The 18264-nt window shown below is 39.7% G+C and overlaps 2 protein-coding genes across 2 annotated transcripts; one reads left to right on the forward strand and one right to left on the reverse strand.

The window, feature by feature from the left end:
• Positions 1-1619: 1619 nt before the first annotated feature.
• On the reverse strand, positions 1620-6324 carry evx2 (even-skipped homeobox 2). The gene is made up of 3 exons (XM_049727523.2): positions 5763-6324; positions 5410-5645; positions 1620-4736 (listed from the first exon to the last, which is right to left on the reverse strand). Exons 1-3 carry the CDS (start codon positions 6154-6156, stop codon positions 4116-4118), a joined length of 1251 nt encoding a protein of 416 aa, XP_049583480.1. The 5' UTR covers positions 6157-6324; the 3' UTR covers positions 1620-4115.
• A 6322-nt stretch (positions 6325-12646) lies between these two features.
• On the forward strand, positions 12647-15765 carry hoxd12a (homeobox D12a). The gene is made up of 2 exons (XM_049727569.2): positions 12647-13258; positions 14311-15765. The coding sequence occupies exons 1-2, from the start codon at positions 12706-12708 to the stop codon at positions 14550-14552; spliced, it is 795 nt and encodes a 264-aa protein (XP_049583526.1). The 5' UTR covers positions 12647-12705; the 3' UTR covers positions 14553-15765.
• Positions 15766-18264: the final 2499 nt, after the last annotated feature.

Below are 18264 nucleotides of genomic sequence, written 5' to 3' on the forward strand. Positions count from 1 at the left end.
CTATAGAGCTATTTTTTTTCCACGGCAAAGTTTAAAAGTTTGGTTTGATGGGAAACTTCAATTAGGGGTGACAATAAACACATCACAGTCTGTTTTGTTTTTTGTTTTTTTAAATATGTGTATATGATTCTGGTCTATCTGCCAAACCTCTGCTTTTTGGAATTGAGCACAGTTGTGCAAGGTACGCGCTTTAAACTGCAGCGTTGGAATTTTTTGGGGCGGGGTCTCAAAAATTGCACTGACCTGCTACTACTGTTTTGGTTTGGTCGTTTATTGTCTTTGTTTTGCAATGTTAAGCTTGTATCCAGTGGATGAGTTTGGAAACAAGCCAACACGTTTTTTAGTGCATAATTAATGAAGAAAATATGATCTAGTGGGGCACTGCCCCTCCTGTCCCCCATACAGCCACTCCACTATGTGGCATGCCGACTTCCACAGGTGTGAACTTCCATTTCCGAAAAAGGAACCACAGTCATATTTAAATTTTGGCCACAATAACACTTGCTCATGTTGCGGTTCCACCTTCAACGCGTTTTGGCCCCGCTTGCTCCCTGTAGTTTACCCTCCACTCAATCCCCCCCTCTTTTTTTTTTTTTTTTTTTGTCCTCCCGCAGCAGCTGTCACCCCACATTACTCGCAGTCAGCTAAATGAAACATTATTCTAAACATATGCATCGTAATCAGTCCGGTCACACTTACAAGAACACGCGTTAATAAGGCAATCAATCACAGTGGAACAAGCGAGTTGTGCAGTAACAGCTCATAAACAGTGTGTAATGAAGAATTGGAGGTGAGCGTGACACGGCGCTGATCAGATAATCAATGTCAAAGACGCGATGAATGTCAGTAAACGCACTTTTCATGTGCTTTCTATAAAATCCCCTCAATTTACAACAAGCCGTTCAATTACCCTGAAAATACAGGCAATTACGTGGCGGCCTGATTGGACAGTAGGGGCCGCATCATCGATCCTCGCCTTTCTATATCTCGGCTGTGTGGACATTTAATTTGGGTTTTCTATTAGCACCCAAATAAAGCCGAATATAGCAGAATATTAAACAAGCAAGAGATTTATCCCCGTGGCAAAAAAACATTCAGTGAAGGTGACAGGCACTCCACGTTGTTATGACGCCCCCCCCCCCCCCCCCCTCCAGCCCCCACTTCTCGGTGGATGCAGAACTAATGGCGTTATTGTGGCCAGTGTTGCCCCCCCCCCCCCCCCCTCTCCAATCTATCATAATGCAAGGCTCGCTTTAAAGCGCCAGGAAACACGGCGATACATCACGCCCATGTTCGCAGCCCCCTAATCTTGCTTCTTTAATGGCCACGTTTGAAAAAATATATATTTTTCAAGTCCCCGGGGGCCATTCTGGTGCATGTTGTGCGTATATTTGAACCCAGTGCAATTAACGACAGGATCAGCCAGTTTCATTTAGAGGTAATGTACGAATAATGGTAAATGATAGTGCTGGAGTGACCTCTCATAGAAGACCCCCCCCCCCCCCCAACATTTGCATGCATTTTTAATTAACAGCGCGATGGAACTGTGTCACAACATGCAAACACACCGAGAGCTGTAAATAAAATATTTTATGTAGTCTATCGTAAAGACGTGGAAGTGTGTCAACATTTTCCATTTATTTTTCCCCCAAGAACAAACACGATCAATAAATAACAGGATTTACATTTCATATTGCACATTTTTTTTTCAAAGTTAAAATATTTAAATCCATACAGTCAGTTATTTTAAATACAATGATAGTTAGACCCCAGAAGGTAAAATGGTCGATATTATAGTCAGTGCTCGTTTACCAATCCTTGACTGGACTGTGAAAGTAAAAAATAATACAAATAAAAATAACAAATTATCGAGTCTTTTTGTAATTTTGCACAAAAATGCTGATTTTAGGGGGCAATTGGTGTGGTTGGCTCACATCCAGTGTTTTCAACATTAACAACATTCAGAAAGTCACACATAAAAAAAAAAACATCCACATTAAGGAAGCATTTCTCTTCCTCAATAACTTAACCATTCGCAAAATAGTTTATAATTTACAATTCACATGTTTTAAAATTAATAAATCGATGATGTCCCACATATAGGAACGAATAAAATAGTACAGATGAATTTGTCGCAATTGTGGGAGTGTGCTGAGGATCTCCCCGATATGAAAAAGTGTGTTTGATGCCTCGTCTGTAAATAAACAATGACTCGTTTGGTTTCCATTTTTGCAAAAACAACCGTGGGGCTTCCTTTCTGCTTGTATTTTGGCCATCATATTTGCAAGCCTTCATCGGTGACTTATTAACCATATATACAGAGTTTCCTTTGTCTTCGCCTTGGCTCTTTTGTATGTCTAATGACTTCCCTGCGCGGGTTGTTAGGACTTGACAGCGGGTCTCCAAACGAGCCCGTTGCCTCGCAGCCGCCTATTCAAAAAGAAGCTCCCATCTAGGGTGCATGATTGGCAATTTTTGTCATCATGCTCGCATTATTAAGAGAGGAATTGACAAGAAAGAGGCGATGCAAAATGACGCGCCTGCCTGCAAGCTGATTAGGAGGGTCCCCGCAGAGCAGAGGTGCCGCTGCTGATGCTGCCGCTGCTGCTGCAAACATGCTGCCTGCTGCCAAACATCGCCGCCTACCCGCGTCCGCCTTTTGTGTAGTCGTGAAAGATGTTTTGGACAGTTGTGGAAAATGCAGAATTGTTGCAGTATTGCAAAAACAGCATCACGGTTCCGATGCAACTGGTGAGTTGGCAAATAGGTTGGATCGATATAAAATAATATCGGACTGTGATTGAAGCCTCTAAATGAAAAAGCTTGACAGTTGATGGCTTATAGACATTTATCCTTTTTTTTTTCCAACTTCAAATAAACGAACAGCCGTAGTTGACCTTAAAATGTGCGTGTCAATTCGCAGTTTGTACCATTTTGGGAATTTTATAAATGCAAAAAAGGGTAAAAAAAAAAAAATTGTAGCGTAAAGACACAAAAATATGTCTTATTTTTTTTATTTTTATTTTAAAATATATTGGCCCTAAAATGCAAGGTGGCACAAATTTAATTATATTTAGAGATTAATACAAAAATGGTCTTAAAAATATATTAAATCACTACCCAAAATGGACTTTAAATTTTGCAAAGTTAAATCTTACTAAATGGCCAAAAAGTGTCACATAATGCAAAGAGACAGGAACATTTAGAAAACTGCATCGAAATGTAAAAAAACAACGATTGAGTCTTAATATTATTTTCTGATTGGTCGAAATTTTGAAATAAAATCTAACATTGTGTAAAAATGACTCTTAACTGGGGGATGTTGTCACCTGCATGAATGACTGACACCATCTATTGGGGGCTTTGTAGGTGTAACGAAAAAATAGCGGCAAGCAGACAGGCAAGTGTGTGCGTCTCGTATGAGTGTGTGTAATTTTTTTTCTTAAGGTTTGATCCCGGAAGTGTCTTTAAATGACTGCGATTGGTCCATTATAAAATGCTTTGGAACAACTTTTACACTTGATCAGACGTAAAAAATTAGATGAAATGAAAAAAAAAAAGAGCCTGTGTGACTTAAGCTGGGCAAAGAAGCAAATATTGGTTTCGACTGACGAAATGTAGATTTTGAAAACTATTCAGAGTTTAGACTTTGTGTCTTTTTTAAGGTTTGCATCTTAAAATCATTGTTAATTGGCTGAAATTGGTCCATTAGGGGAAAAAAGCTTTTTAACGACATGCAGGTTTAATAAATTAGACGTTCAGTGCAATGAATCTGTTGAATCTGAAGTTAAAAATATTGGAAGTTTTTTTGGGGGGATTGTTGGGATCTAGACATTGGCTCTGCTTCAAATTTTAAAAATATGGGGCATCACTTAATTGGTAATTTGTGGAGTTTTGGGGGAGTGGAAATTATGCTGGGGTTTTTTACGTTTAGAAAAGTGAATTTACCATTATTGTAATTGCCTAACGTTGGTCGTTTAGCTTTTTAACGAGTTCCAGTAACGATCATCCGATTTTCAAAACAATCAAATAAACAGAAGGTGTCGATGTGTTGAAAATAGAGCTGCGGTGGGGTTGGGGGAGGGGGGGGGGGGGGCATTGAGGGCTGCTGACAGTTATCTGTTGAGTGACGTCTCTTCTCGTTGGTCCGGCGAGGGCACGGAGGTTTTGCTCAGCACAGCCGCCGAGTAGGGCAAAAATCCACTCTCGGACCTCTGTCCCGAGGCCGTGCACGTGAAATCGGCGCCGGCTCCGGCGGCCCTGGAGCCAAGCGCACCGGCCGCCTGGCTGCTGTGGCAGCTGAGACACGAGCAGGGCGCACCGGCCGACGGAGCGCCGACAGCCGCCGCGGCAGCCGCTGCAGCTGCCGCCGCCGACGCGGCCGCCGAGCTGTTGAGGCCCGCCGGCGACTGGTAAAGTCCCGGGTGGCGGAAGCTGCACAGGAGCTCCGGCCGGGAGTAGGGATGCGAGAGGGCGCGGAAGGTGTCGAGGGGCCGGATGGAGGTGGCGAAGGGTGATGAAGCGGCGCTCGAGGCGGCTGCAGCCGCCGCTGCCGCCGTCACTCCGACGTGCGGGTAGTAGTGCAGGGGCATGTGCGAGTGGAACGGGTACGGGAGGCTCCCCGTGGCCGCCGCGTGGGTCATCATGTAGGTGTAGAAGCTGGGGTCCGCCGGGTGGGGCCACGACATGGCCAACCGTTGACGCTTATCCTTCATGCGCCGGTTCTGGAACCACACCTGCCACCAAGAACCACCAAACGTTAGGTTACTTCTCTCCACATTTTTTTTTAAACCATCGTGAATTGTCTGTTTTTAAATAACACACCGTCCAGAAATTGTTTGTGTAAAAAATATGGACATATTATTTTTAAATTCACCAAGAAATGAACGTTTTTGCTAACTAAATAATAATAATAATAATGATAATAATAATGATAGTAATAATGATAATAATAATAATAATAATATATATTTCTTAATTTTGTTTATAAAATCATGATGAATCGACTATAAAGAAATCATGCAAAAAGAATAATGGCAAAATGCAGGAATACAATGCGTGCAACAAAAAACAATTTTATTTCATTCTATATTTGTCTATTAATGCAACCCTTGAAAATATCTTCAAGGAATACTCTCTACATTAATTTGTACATTGTTTTTGTGTTTATGATTAATTGACTTAAAAACTGCAACCAGGTAGATAACAATTACTTTTGACTTGTAAATTCATCTCGAATTTACTGTTGATGCAATAGGGCTTTTTCCAAAAGGGAAAACAAATTACTGCCAAAATACGGGGATAGTCACAACGTATTTAGTGATTCATTAAAGTAAAAAAAAAAAAAATCAGCAAAGTCAACAGAAAAAATAATTGCAGCAATTTCTCAATGCACGTGATTTGCTTTACCTTGATGGTGGTTTCAGGGAGATTGAGAGCGGCGGCCAGTTCGCATCTTCTCGGCCTAGAGACGTAATTTTCCCGGTAAAACTCCTTCTCCAGCCGGCCAATTTGCTCCCTGGTGAAGGCTGTGCGGTACCTCCTGACTTGATCTGCGTTAGAGTTGTTGGACGTCCCCGAGGAGTTTCCATTTAAACCAGACAAGGAGCTCGAACTTGTGTTAGACGAGCCAGAATCGGAATAACCTGAAAAAAAAGAAGAAAATATTGATTTGCATGTTGGGCTAATTTCACAGCCTTATTGTTATCATTAAATAAAAACGTGACAATTTTCACACTCATTTTAAATTATTGTCTTCCTACCTTTGTTGTTTTCCTTATGCTGACTTGGCGAGCGATGCGTGGGGCAGCCCACTTCCACATCACTGTTGATGTCCGATTCCTGGGACACTTCCGAGTAAAGGCTCATCTTTTTCCGGCTCTCCGACGACGAAATGTCCGCCGAGGGACTGTGCTCGTTGCCCTGGTGTGACCCGAAGAGGCTGTCGATCTCGAACTTGCCTTTACTCGGCATGTCCACGAGACTCCCGTGCAGGGACGCCGACGTGATTCTCGGGCTGAGGCGTCCTCCGTGCTGTGAGTTTTCCAGGGCCTCCAGCACGGAATTGCCGGCCGAATCGGCGTGCCTCTTGGCGGCCACCGGACTGTGCAGACCCCTCTCCATCAGTATCATCTCCTTTCTTATCCTCTCCATCATCAAAGCGTGTGGGGAGGAGGAGGAGGAGGAGGATGAGGAGGAGGGAGAAAAGTGGTCCTGCGTGGGTATGGCTGCGGGAGCTCAATCCGCGTGCAAGTGTCTCTGCGATGTCTCTAAAGCTTTTTATAAGCAACACGCAATAAATGGAAGAAATGGAGGAGAGGGCGCTCAAAATGTTCCTGGCATCCTCTCCGTGCACGTCGACAATATGTCATTTATGCCCCCCCCCTAAAAAAAAAAAAAAAAAATGTTCTCTGCGCAGGCTGACGCGGCTCCAATGATCATTTATTGTAACAGGTTTATAAGCAAATAAATAGGAGAGGGCTGTCAGTTGATGATGGAGGCGGCCTTCGGTCAGACGAATAATATCCAAGAGGAGAGCACGAGAGAAGAGGAGTGAGTGAGGAGGAGGAGTGAGGGCGCCCCTCACAGCTCTTTGGCTCTTTGGCCTCCCGGCTGCTCACACTGACAGTCTGATTAATAAAATGAGCGCTGCAACATTTCCCCCCTTCATTTAGGAATATTATTATGCTTTGATTCTCTATTGTTTCCCTCCCCTCGCAGCTCCGTCGGCCCTCCCCTCCTCTTGCGAGCCTTTATTGACCCCCCCCCCCCAGTTTATTTAGCTTAATTTTTTAGGGCTGTGTCAGTTTCTTGCATCTAAGTTTTATGCTAATTTTGTTCCTGTAAATCGTCTTTTTTTAAGCCTTTTTAACGTCCTTACGTGTAATTGCACATTTTGACAACAAAGCAGCTAAAATGTGACAATCCTCACAGCATTTTTTTTTAAATCTCATTTTACATCAACTGTAATTGAATATTTTAAATATCGCTGGTTTATCCTGCGGTCGCGTCTTGCAGTGTTTATACAGTAGTTGCCTTATAAGGCATCGTAAAGAACTCTTGTTTCTCCCAAAGACTGTGAAGGAATCATTACAGTCGCCTCGGCGTGCTCTAGCGCCCCCTGCCGGATTTGAAACACCTTGTAAGCGTTTCAGATAAGCATATCATGGAGGGGGTTCCGTGACAATGTTAAGTACAATTATCTTTCTAGTTCTTTGCAGCTGCTTTTGAATAATAAAAAAATGGACTCTACAGTTGTTTCATAATAATGTGCAAAATATGTACATGTCTGATTTTTTAAGTGAATCAATGTACAGAAAAGTATCTTCGCAGACATCAAAGCAAACCAAGAGTCCACACTTCTACTCAAAGAATGTTTAAACTGTAGTTAACTATCTAAGAAAACTATTGAGAAAGTGTTGAGTAACTTTTAAGCACCTAATAATGTGCATTTATGTTAATTTCGGTGAGCAGAGGAGGCAAGCAACGCAAGATAGACTAAATGTGGACTTATTGCCATCTAGTGACCATTAAAAGAATTGCAAGCTTGAAACGTGTTGGAACGTGTTGGTCATCAAATTCATGAGTTAATATTTGCAAAATATAAAAAACTATGCATTATGTAACTTGTCTTCATTCGAAAATGTTGAAAGGAAATTGCACATCATTATATTTTATTTTTTACATTTCACGCAACTTTATTGGGATTAAGGTTTGATATAGGTTTCATATAATAAAAACACGAAGACTGTTTCGTTTCGTTTTTTAAGACACTGCGGGAGGAGGTCTTGATTTTTTTTTCCAAAACATTATTTACAATTGCTTTCTTGCCGGGCGTCTGTGGTCCTGATTGCTAGCGTTAGCTTGCCATCTAGTGTACATTTGTTGCAATTACAGTTACCATCCAATAAATAATCCAGCAGCCTGAAGTGTTGTTTCAAAGAATTGTCCCAAATTACAAATAGTAATCCCAAATGGAACATTGTTGTTGTTGTTGTTATTGTTGTTGTTTCAACTAAGAGTTAAAACATGCTCGACGGGGTGTTGAGTCTTACAAATATTCCACCACGCCCAAGTACATGATGTATGGAGAGAGCGACAGACAGTCGGACGGACAGACGGGCAGACAGACGGGCAGACAGACAGACAGACGGATAAACTTGTCGAGCTGGATAGCTGGATAGAAGAATAAACGGATAGATAACCAGATATGGACAGATAGAATGATGGATAGAATGATTTCACTTTGCCATGGCTATATGCAGCTTTCTTCTGGATTGACTATTAAAAGTGTGAATTAGTAGCACCTTTAATGGAATACAGTTCAGGGGATACTAAACTGTTATTAATTTAATATGTGCAGAAGCTACTTATGCACTGTGCGGAATACAAATGAATAGCGGCGAGAGAATTGCAGATTGCCTATTGGTTGTAATAATAAAGTGCTGACAGGTCAGTATGGGAGCCAGTTAGTAATTTGTGTTAGCGGAAGCACAGAGAGGCTTCTTCTTTTTCTTCCTCTTTTTATTCATGCAGTTGCTCACTCACCAGAGTTGTGTGCAATAATAATGTGTGCATGCACATAATGTGTACTAATAAATAAAATTATATATATATATATATATATATATATATATATATATATATATATATATATATATATATATATATATATATATATATATATATATATATATATATATATATATATATATATATATATATATAAAGGTAATTGGGTCAAATATTTCACCCAAATTGGGATGTTTTTAACCCAAAATTTTTAAGGATTTATGAAACGGTTTTTGTTCGTCTTACTTAGATTTAGCTGAATCCCTGATTTAAAAAGCTAAAACATTCTACTAGTTAGTCACAACTAATTTTTAAGACTCCGCATAAGGGACTAATAATTCTTCAAGAGGTATTTTGAACTATATAGACTAAAAAATTAAAAGAAAAATAGTTTTCATTAATAGCGCACTTGGTTGCAGTTTTGCACCCATTAATGCTTCCACCAATAGCGCCAGTGCGAACAAAATGCTTCCTGCATTAATTCTAAACTATTTGAAGAATACTATTGCGTTTCTCATGAACGACAAACGAAAGAATGTCGATGTGCAGAGGTGTGCCACAGTGTAGTAGCGGGATTTTAGATTGTTTTCTTTCTATGCTAACTGTTTATCCTTTAACACAATCAAATTGAATCAGGACGATGTGATTCAAAACTATTCAATAGCTATATTAAAAAAAAAAAGCTTTGTAAAACTCAATCTATGAGCTGGAATAAAGCCAAAAAGGGTAAATATATTATTTAGTGTTACCTTGCTTTAAATACAACTAATATTTCGTAGAACAGGCCGGAACAAGCAAATAAAAATACAATTACGCAATTAGATTGTGGTCTACTGCTATATTCGTACAAATATGTGTTTAAGGAATGCAGATCGTAATTTCTTTAATCGTAACGGGACGCCTTGAAAGGAAAATAATCAGAATGATATCAAGTAACGCAGCTCTTTGCTCTGCAACAAAATGTCCGGCGTCGTTACCTTACCGTATTTGGCTATACGTATATGGTCATACTGTCACAATATCACGTGCTTGCTTAAAAAAAAAAAAAAAAAAAAGTTCCGCTTCTTTGTTTATATCTTCCCAGTAATTCAGGTCAATGTAATCCTCAAAGGAATAATCGGGACAATTCCGATCTTCATGTATTGTTGATTTCTTTGTATGCCTGTTTTGTCTCCCATCTCGTTTACCAAAAACGTAAAAAAAAATAAAAATACTTGGGGAAGTTTTGACTGACGATAAGTGAAGCTACCATTCTAACTATTTGCTCGATTTTGAACGAATAAGGAGTGCGCGCATGTGTGTGTAGATTTTTAACAATACTTTGGACTTTACAGTCTGTTGACAGCGTGAATCTCATTTAAATGTGTCACCCTTGTAAGGTTAGCCCTTTAAACAAGCCTCAAGTTGGCTTTTTGTAAACCTTTGCACCCCCCCCCCCCCCACACACACACACAAGTCTGTAAAAACTCTCTGTAAACCCTTACAATCATATTAAAACCGTACAAAAGTTAGTTATGAGGAGGCTAATGTCATTGTTCCATACACAGCAAAAAATTATTTGACAAAGATTGGCGCTAACGGGGACACTTGAAGAGTCTGCCACTTTGAGTATGTGTGTGTGTGTGTGCGTGCGTGTGTGTTGCAGACAGACGTGCAGAGCAGCAGAGAACTTGAACGAGAGAAGCAGCATGCATGCAGCACAGGCAGCAAGTTTATTACCAAGGACAATAGTGCAGGGGAGAGTTCCCTTGGCAGGAAACGACATTGCAGCGAAGCGCTTCACACAAAGAGCCGTAAAACAACACAACACTTCTTTACGTGTTTACCAGCAAATTTACCTTCATTTTAAAATACCTTTACCTTAATCCAAACTGTTTTTTTTTTCATTTGATTGTGAATTCCCCTGATGCTAAAACATCAAATAACATATTTCTTTTCCAGAAAAGTATTTTTGTCTTGTAATGTTTAAGCCTGTCCAGGGTCGCACGAGACGTTAATTTATTCTCATTGGTTTAACAGAAAAACAACGTGTGCATCTGTTTTTCTTATTGACATTTTCCCACCCCCCTCTGCATTTCTTGGCCCTATCAAGACTTTTATGCCTTTAACCGGAATGTTGATTGAAAAAGACAAATTTAGCTTCGCATATTGGTGATTTAAAAAAAAATGAATAGGCTGATTATGTAGTTGTTTACTTTGTTTACAAGTATTTCCCCTTGTTTTGTGACTGCAACACTCCTCATGCGCGTCTTGTTTTGTATTCTCGATTTGCACAAACAAGCGTAGAGTTACACATATTTTTCTTGACTTCATTTCAAATAGGATAAGAACAATCAAGTCCAGTGTGTCCGGAGCAAATTACGCAACGTTCCTGGTTTACAGTGAAGCGAAGCAACACGTTTTCTGCGCTAAATTCTTCATTTATTCTGGTTGTGCGTCATGCAAGCATCAAAATTGTGCGTGACGAGCGAAAGGCTGGAAGCGGAGTATTGCTGCAGAATAACTTCATTGTTGGTGACTCAGGGTGCACAACTACAGAGATGAAAATCATGATAAAAATAGGTGGAAACTGTCTTAAGATGCCACAAGCCATATTTTATAATGAAGTGGACACTCTAAATTAATAAAAAGACAACAACACTACTGGTGTGTTCCAATTGTTCGGACGTTTTGGATTTAGTTTGAATTATTTTAGATCCAATCACTGGACAAAATGCGTATGTATTAGTTTTCAATGTGCCTTTTTAACTCTATAATGAACCTGAGTATTGTAGATGTCTTTTTAGGTTGATTTTTTTTTAACTAAATGAAATAGTATTCAGTCGTCAATTGACAATCTTAATGTTCGTACAAGACAACTGCGTGGTATTAAGGAAGGATGATGCCTCGTGGGGGATTCGGCATGAATAACATTTTTGTGGAATGCAGTTTTGTCTAAAAACAAATGAATACGCGGGTTTCAGGGAAATGTATTAATTAATGTGGGATATGCGCAAAGTTACTTTTATTTCCTTTTAGCTTTAAAATGATACATGTTGGTATGCGTGACCTTTAGATTGCTTTTCGTGGCGAGGATTCACACATCACGTGTGTGGTTTTGTGGAAAAAAATGTTTGGAGGGTTCGGAATGACTTTTGACGTCATTGAAGGCTATTTAAAAACACAAAATTGAGTATTACGTCCAAATTAAACATGCGAAGTATGTAACTAAGTATATATGTAGGTCCCACTCCAAAAAGAAAAACCTCACGATGCTTTGCACGCGGTTTTAAGGAAAAATATGGAGATTTAGAAATATTTTTTTAGCAATCGTATGATGTTGTTTGAAAAACTGCGTACAAAGAACGACTCACGAAGTGCTTCTCATACGTGGTTTTAGGAAATAATGTAGAAAATACAGTCGTGCACTTTACATTAAAACACAAATAATCAAGTCATATCTATTCTTGAACAAGTGAAAAGCTCGACGTGGAACATACTAAATACGGAAGGCGTGAGTCAAAATGTGTTATTTTGACCTTTGGATATTTTTCTGTATTTTCTTAAAACTGCTGGGTCACAAATAACACAATTTGGATTAAAAAAAAAAAATTACCGATCCGCTCCTTGTCAATCTGATCCAATTTTCTTTATCATTTTGTACCAAACAATATTTTTTTATATACAAACCAAACCAAAATGTATTTGCTTTGTCAAAACAAGCCAAAGTTGGATGCATATGACTTCTGTCCGATTTTGACCTATATCGGAATTGTGTTTGTTTTGTTTTACCCAGCTGGTTTGAGGGACATTCGCTTTTTTTTTTGGAGCGGCCAAAAAAGACGTCCTCGTGTGCATCTCCCAAAGTAAAAGCTCTTGCTCCTGTCATAGAAGCTTTACGGTCATTTTATGGCCATAAATCAATTGAAAGGTGAAAATGGATGAATTCAGGCACGCACGCACACACTCACACGCACACAACGAGCATCGTGGACTGATCCGTCTCGCTCTATTTGGAGCGTCCACGCAGGGTGGGGCCCCCGTGCGCACTTTGCATATCACGTGAGCACCCGTTGACAAATCACCAATTAGCTAGCCGTTAGTCTTGAGAAGTTGCTAAGGCGCTTCGGGAGCAGCGTGCGCGCGGCCAGCTCCATGGCAATGTGCGAACGGAACCCTCTGAGCCCACCGGGCTATGTCGGATCTCTGCTCAATTTGGCCCCGACTCCTGAGACGCTGTACTTGTCCAACTTGCGGGGCGCCAGCGGCGGGGCGCACCACATGCCCCCGCTGCACCACCACCATCACCACCACCATCACCTCCCTTACAACAGGAGGGCAGAGCTGTGCACGCTCCCGTGGTCAAGTTCGTGCGCGTCCGGGTCGCCCGCGCAGAGCCGCGCCTTCGGAACCTACTGCCCGACGTTTCGCCCCAACTCGACCGCGCCCGGAACCAACAACAACGGGGATTCGGCCAAGTCTCCCTTGCAGGATGAGTCGGCTGCGCGGTGCCCGCCTGGTTCAGACCACAAGGTGCCGCAGTCGGGGGTACCTCACGAGGTTTACGCCGAGGAGCTGCGGGGATACTTGGACGGGCACGGTTCGGCTGCTGGCCATCTGGAGCAGGAGTGCGCGCGACGACTGCATGTAAACAGCAAGCAGCAAGACCCAGCTCGGCCTTCGTCCACTCTCACGTGTTTTGCCGAAGGTCAAGTAGCCCCCTTTTTATCGTTATTATTTTTTTCATTGTTTTTTTCATGGTTGTTTTTGTTGTTCAAGAAACTCACTGTTGAAAATCGCTTGCACTCATGTCTATTTGTAACATTTTATGGCTGTTTTTATATCTGTCGATTATTATCAACGACTGTTCAGCTGCAGCAAATAGTGGATCACTCAATCTGTGCAGGACCCTTTTCAAGATCAAATTCAAGCACTTTTCAAGCACTTCCAAGGTCATGGACGGACACAGATAGAAACATCAATACACTGGGTTTCATTTTAACTGTTTAAAACTTAAAACTATTGTCTGACTCCTTGTTTCTAATACACAGCTGTTAGAAATGTATCAGTTGCAGTAGTCATACAAATGCATTTTTATAGACACGTTTTGAAAAAAATGTTAAATTAAATTTGGGTGAAGTGGCGCAATTGCTGATTTGAATAGCCGTCACCATGTCTTTTTTGATATGCACACTGTAATTTCTTAAATTATATATATTTTTAATAGAAAACCATCCAAAAATGGTATTCAAATACATTTGATCGTGTATTTTAAACTCCACCATTCGCTCTTAACTAAATCATGTATTTGTGTTTATGTAGTTGCTATAATAGCACGAAATGCAAAGACTTCCCATGTTTTCTCATTGCATAGATCCAAACAACATAATACGTCACATCTGCAAGTCTGCGTCATAAGAAATCTAAAACACAGACGAGAATGGTTTATACCGCTACCCGCAAACAATAGAAAATCACTCCTTTATAAACATTACGGTATATCGATAATATCGCGGCTTTAAAGCCGGAAAGAAAGGCGATATTACACGTCTTTGTTACCGCAATATGTAGATAGACACAGTCATGTGATCTTATTTCAGATCGATAAAAATGAAATATGAAATAGTTCAAATTAAAAAATATGCTGCCTTTCTGACACCCACGTATCACCGGACTGCCATAGATGAAGGCTTTATCAGAAGCTTTTCGCGTCCGCAGCTACGCTGTTAATTGTGCGTGTATGCGTGGGCGTGCGTGCAGGTGGTCCCTGGTGCTCGTCCCAGCAGGTGAGGAACAGAAAGAAGAGGAAGCCTTACTCCAAGCCTCAGCTGGCTGAGCTGGAGAGCGAGTTCCTTCTCAACGAATTCATCAACAGGCAGAAACGCAAAGAGCTATCGGACAGATTGGATCTGAGCGACCAGCAAGTGAAAATTTGGTTCCAGAACCGCAGGATGAAGAAGAAGAGACTCATGATGCGGGAGCAGGTCTTTGCTCCTTACTAAATGGACTAAAAAATTAATAATAATAAATAAAAAAAAAAGCCAAGAAAAAGAAGGAAAGACAAGAAAAGAAAGAAGACGCTCCTAGCTTGTGGACCACCACGGCAGCGCCACGTCACGTCTCGACTGGCTGGCGTGGGCTTTTATTTATAAACGTGTGTGAAATGCTTGCAATCCCCATCACGGCAAGCATTTCACACTTGGCGTTGGCTGCTTTGGAGGCGGCCCAAGATCCACATGTGCGTTTTTCACTCTCTGTCTTATGCGTCGAGAAGCTCAAGTTCACGTTGACGCCCATTTAATTATACGTATTATACATATGCATGCTTGTCTATTATTTGAGTTGATACATTTCATTGTAAATAAATGCGCCTTTATTTTCAAAAACACGCGTTGTTGACGTCAACATCGCTGGAATGTGAATGATTTCGAAGTCTGTATACATATAGCTAAACTAGTCGAGTCATGTTTCAACATTTTTAGAAAACAATTAAATAACAACAAACGAGCGGAGTCGATTTGCCTTGTGACTTAGAATCCCCTCAAACATTAAGAGATTTTTTTTTGCAAGCAAATCATTGTTTTAGCGATGCCGTTAGCGTAATAGCATAGTTGCTTACGTCATATTTCAACGTTTACGGAAAACGAGAAGGGATTGGGCGACATAGTTAGCAAGCCTGCACGCTGCTATTTTTTTGTCTTGTGACACTAAAATAAAATGAATGTCAAATATGTTATCAGGTTTACCATAAAAAAATAATGTTGCCTTATTTTCCACCCTCTGTTTCCAAACACATTGAAATGTTGTGACAGTAAGTTTTGCAATTATGCTATTAAGCAAAAATGCTTGCTAAAACTTGTTCTCAGTTTCTGGAAATATTTAACTATGACTCATGATAATGATTATGGTAGCGAGTTAAAAAAAAAGTCTTAGGAAATTGTGCTATTATGCTACAAAATATGGTCGCATTTTTAAGTGTGTATATAAACCGTGATTTCTGATGGAAATGCATTCTTAGTATTTGTCCATGACATGTAGAAATAAAATTGAATGTTATATTTAGGCATACCATTTTTTAAAGAAATACCTCATGTGTTTTGGCGAACCTGTTCTCATAAGTTGATCCAATAAAAATGTACAATTTGTTTGTCCTAATACAAATGTATGGAGCAGGATGACGTCATGTTTATAATAAATACTAGTACCCATCAAGTATTCACGTTGTGTGTTATTTTTGACCAAGTTTCCTTTTTTCATTTTCCTTTTTTTTTTTTATTGGGAAAGGAAAATTAAACGGCAGCTTGCTTTATAAGTGTTACTCAACCAAACTATTTCTTTTACACAACCCTCACGCCACAAAACGACGGGCTAGTGAGCAACTCATGTCACTTTCAAGGGGAAAAAAAGCGTTACAAAATCAGAGCTTTTGTTTTGTTGCACCCCCAACACACACACACACACACTATGGTTGCAGCTGCACTGTTGCAAAGTCACTTGAAGGTGACTGCAGTTCCATTTAGGTAAGTAAGTCGTTTTTATTTATATAGGGAGCACTCACAAAATACTCCATGTCGTTAAAACACAGTATACAGAATTATAGCACATGATATAACGCAAATCAATGCAATCACAATATATAAAATAGTCTGACTGACTTTCAACTCTTTTTTTTTTTTTTCTTGTATGAATCCGAACGTGCTAATTCATTTTGGATCCCCAAATATGAAAAATAATAATTAATGGGCACAAATTTGGGTTAACTATACACATCAACAAGGCTCTGCAAGTTCACAACACAAAACCAACACCACGAATTGCAAAGTTCCCTATTACTTACACATCAACGTGACTATAATTCCACTCTACAATAATTGAAAAACTCTCATGCTGCGTTTTATATTTCAAAAGCTATCACTCTTCCAATATTTTGTTTAAAATGCATTGTGTTGTCTTCTATGCATGTTTCCCCCAAGATCCCAAAGAAGACATTTGAGCAGGAATCTTTTTTTTTTCAAGGGGGGGTATTTTTACTGCTGCGGCAAAGGCTCGCTTCCTCTGTGCGACGTTTCCGCCCCCATTTTGTGACTTTATTGCTTTATTGCGGCAAAACGCAGCCAGACAGCGTCATTTAGCTCATGGGCCCTAAAGACAGTGGGGGTGCCATAACAAAGTTAAGGTCAAGTTAGTGGACTGTGCATTGCAACTTCCCACGCATTCTCATTTTGTCACGTCCTATAACATTTGGGTATTTATTTTAGATTTTTGGGGTGGACAATATTATATAAAAAAAAACCAAAGAAGTAAAATGATCAACTTTAAAATCACGTCGGTCTTTCCCCTTGGTGAATAAACGCGGTGGTTGTTCGACAATACGTCCTCATTTTATTATTTGTGTGAGCAGACACTGATAAACTGACTTTTCGAAATGTTGCCAGGTCATAGGCTAACTGTGCCTAAAAATACAGGCGCAGTAGATTTTTTTTAAACACTGCAACATACACTTTATATTTCTTACAACTTCATTGCCGAGCTTTATTACAAATAACAAACAACTAAAATTGTGGGTCGACAAATAAAGCAGACAATGACTAAACACAGTTCACGACAAAGTAACTAAAATAAAAATGACACTGTTGGAAACAATTACTGGATTCTATAGACTGAGTTTAATTTGGGGATTAATAAAAGTCAAGTAAATATGCTTGGAAGATAAACAGAATAATACAAATGGACTATTAATTTCATTAATTTTATTCATGCAGGCTATATAGTTAGAAATACAGCACAAAGATTTGTCTATGTTTTAGAGCAACATGTGGCTGCCAAAAAGGAGCAAAAAAAAAACATTAAGATAAATATCTCTATTAGTTGGAAATCTAGTTATCTATATCTACTCTAAGATACACAAAAAAAGTATGAAAATAAGTCTTCCTATATATTATGCCATTAAAATGTATTTTTTAGGATTTGTATTGATGCACAGTATTATAGTGAAGCACATTTCCTATATAACTTATTTGCAAGCTTGTTAGCTTTTGTATTTGTCCATCAATCTGTCTGATATAAGAAAAGAAGGGAGCCAATGGTTTTAAATTAGCTAAAGTAAATAAGTGACGAAATAAAAATGGAACATTTCTTGGAATCAACTGATCTTATAGTCTTTAGCAATTGTAATTTAACACTACGACTTAAAAGTGCATTGTGTGTGCGTGTGCGCGCGTGCGTGTGCGTGTGCGCGTGTGTGTGCGTGTGTGTGTCACAGTTTAAGGTGAAAGCATTTTAAATCACCCAATGCATTTATTTCAACCCAATATAACAAAAATATTGTTTATATGATATTGTTTATTGTCTAACAGATTAACTTATTGTTTATGATTGAAAAAAAAACATGGGAACGGAAATTTGAAAAAAACAATCACATATTTAATCGGAATCGCAATATTGAGGCAAACAAATTATAATTGCAATATTTTTCAAAGTCGTTCAAGCTTAACAACTGACATGAATTTGCGATCATATTCAATAACGCACGCGTTGCTGTTGTTTAACTTCACCATTGTGATTTGTGAGCGTCTCTCTTCACCATCTTCATCCCTATTTGAACAATCATCAAGCCTCTTAATTGCATTTTAAGTGCATATTCCTCAAGTTAATTTCTTGTGTGATTGCTTATCTCTCTCCTCACGAGGGGCGGGAATGGAAAGTGGGGATCGG

The sequence above is a fragment of the Syngnathus scovelli genome, chromosome 8 (genome assembly GCF_024217435.2).
Source record: "Syngnathus scovelli strain Florida chromosome 8, RoL_Ssco_1.2, whole genome shotgun sequence".
Lineage (NCBI taxonomy): Eukaryota > Metazoa > Chordata > Actinopteri > Syngnathiformes > Syngnathidae > Syngnathus > Syngnathus scovelli.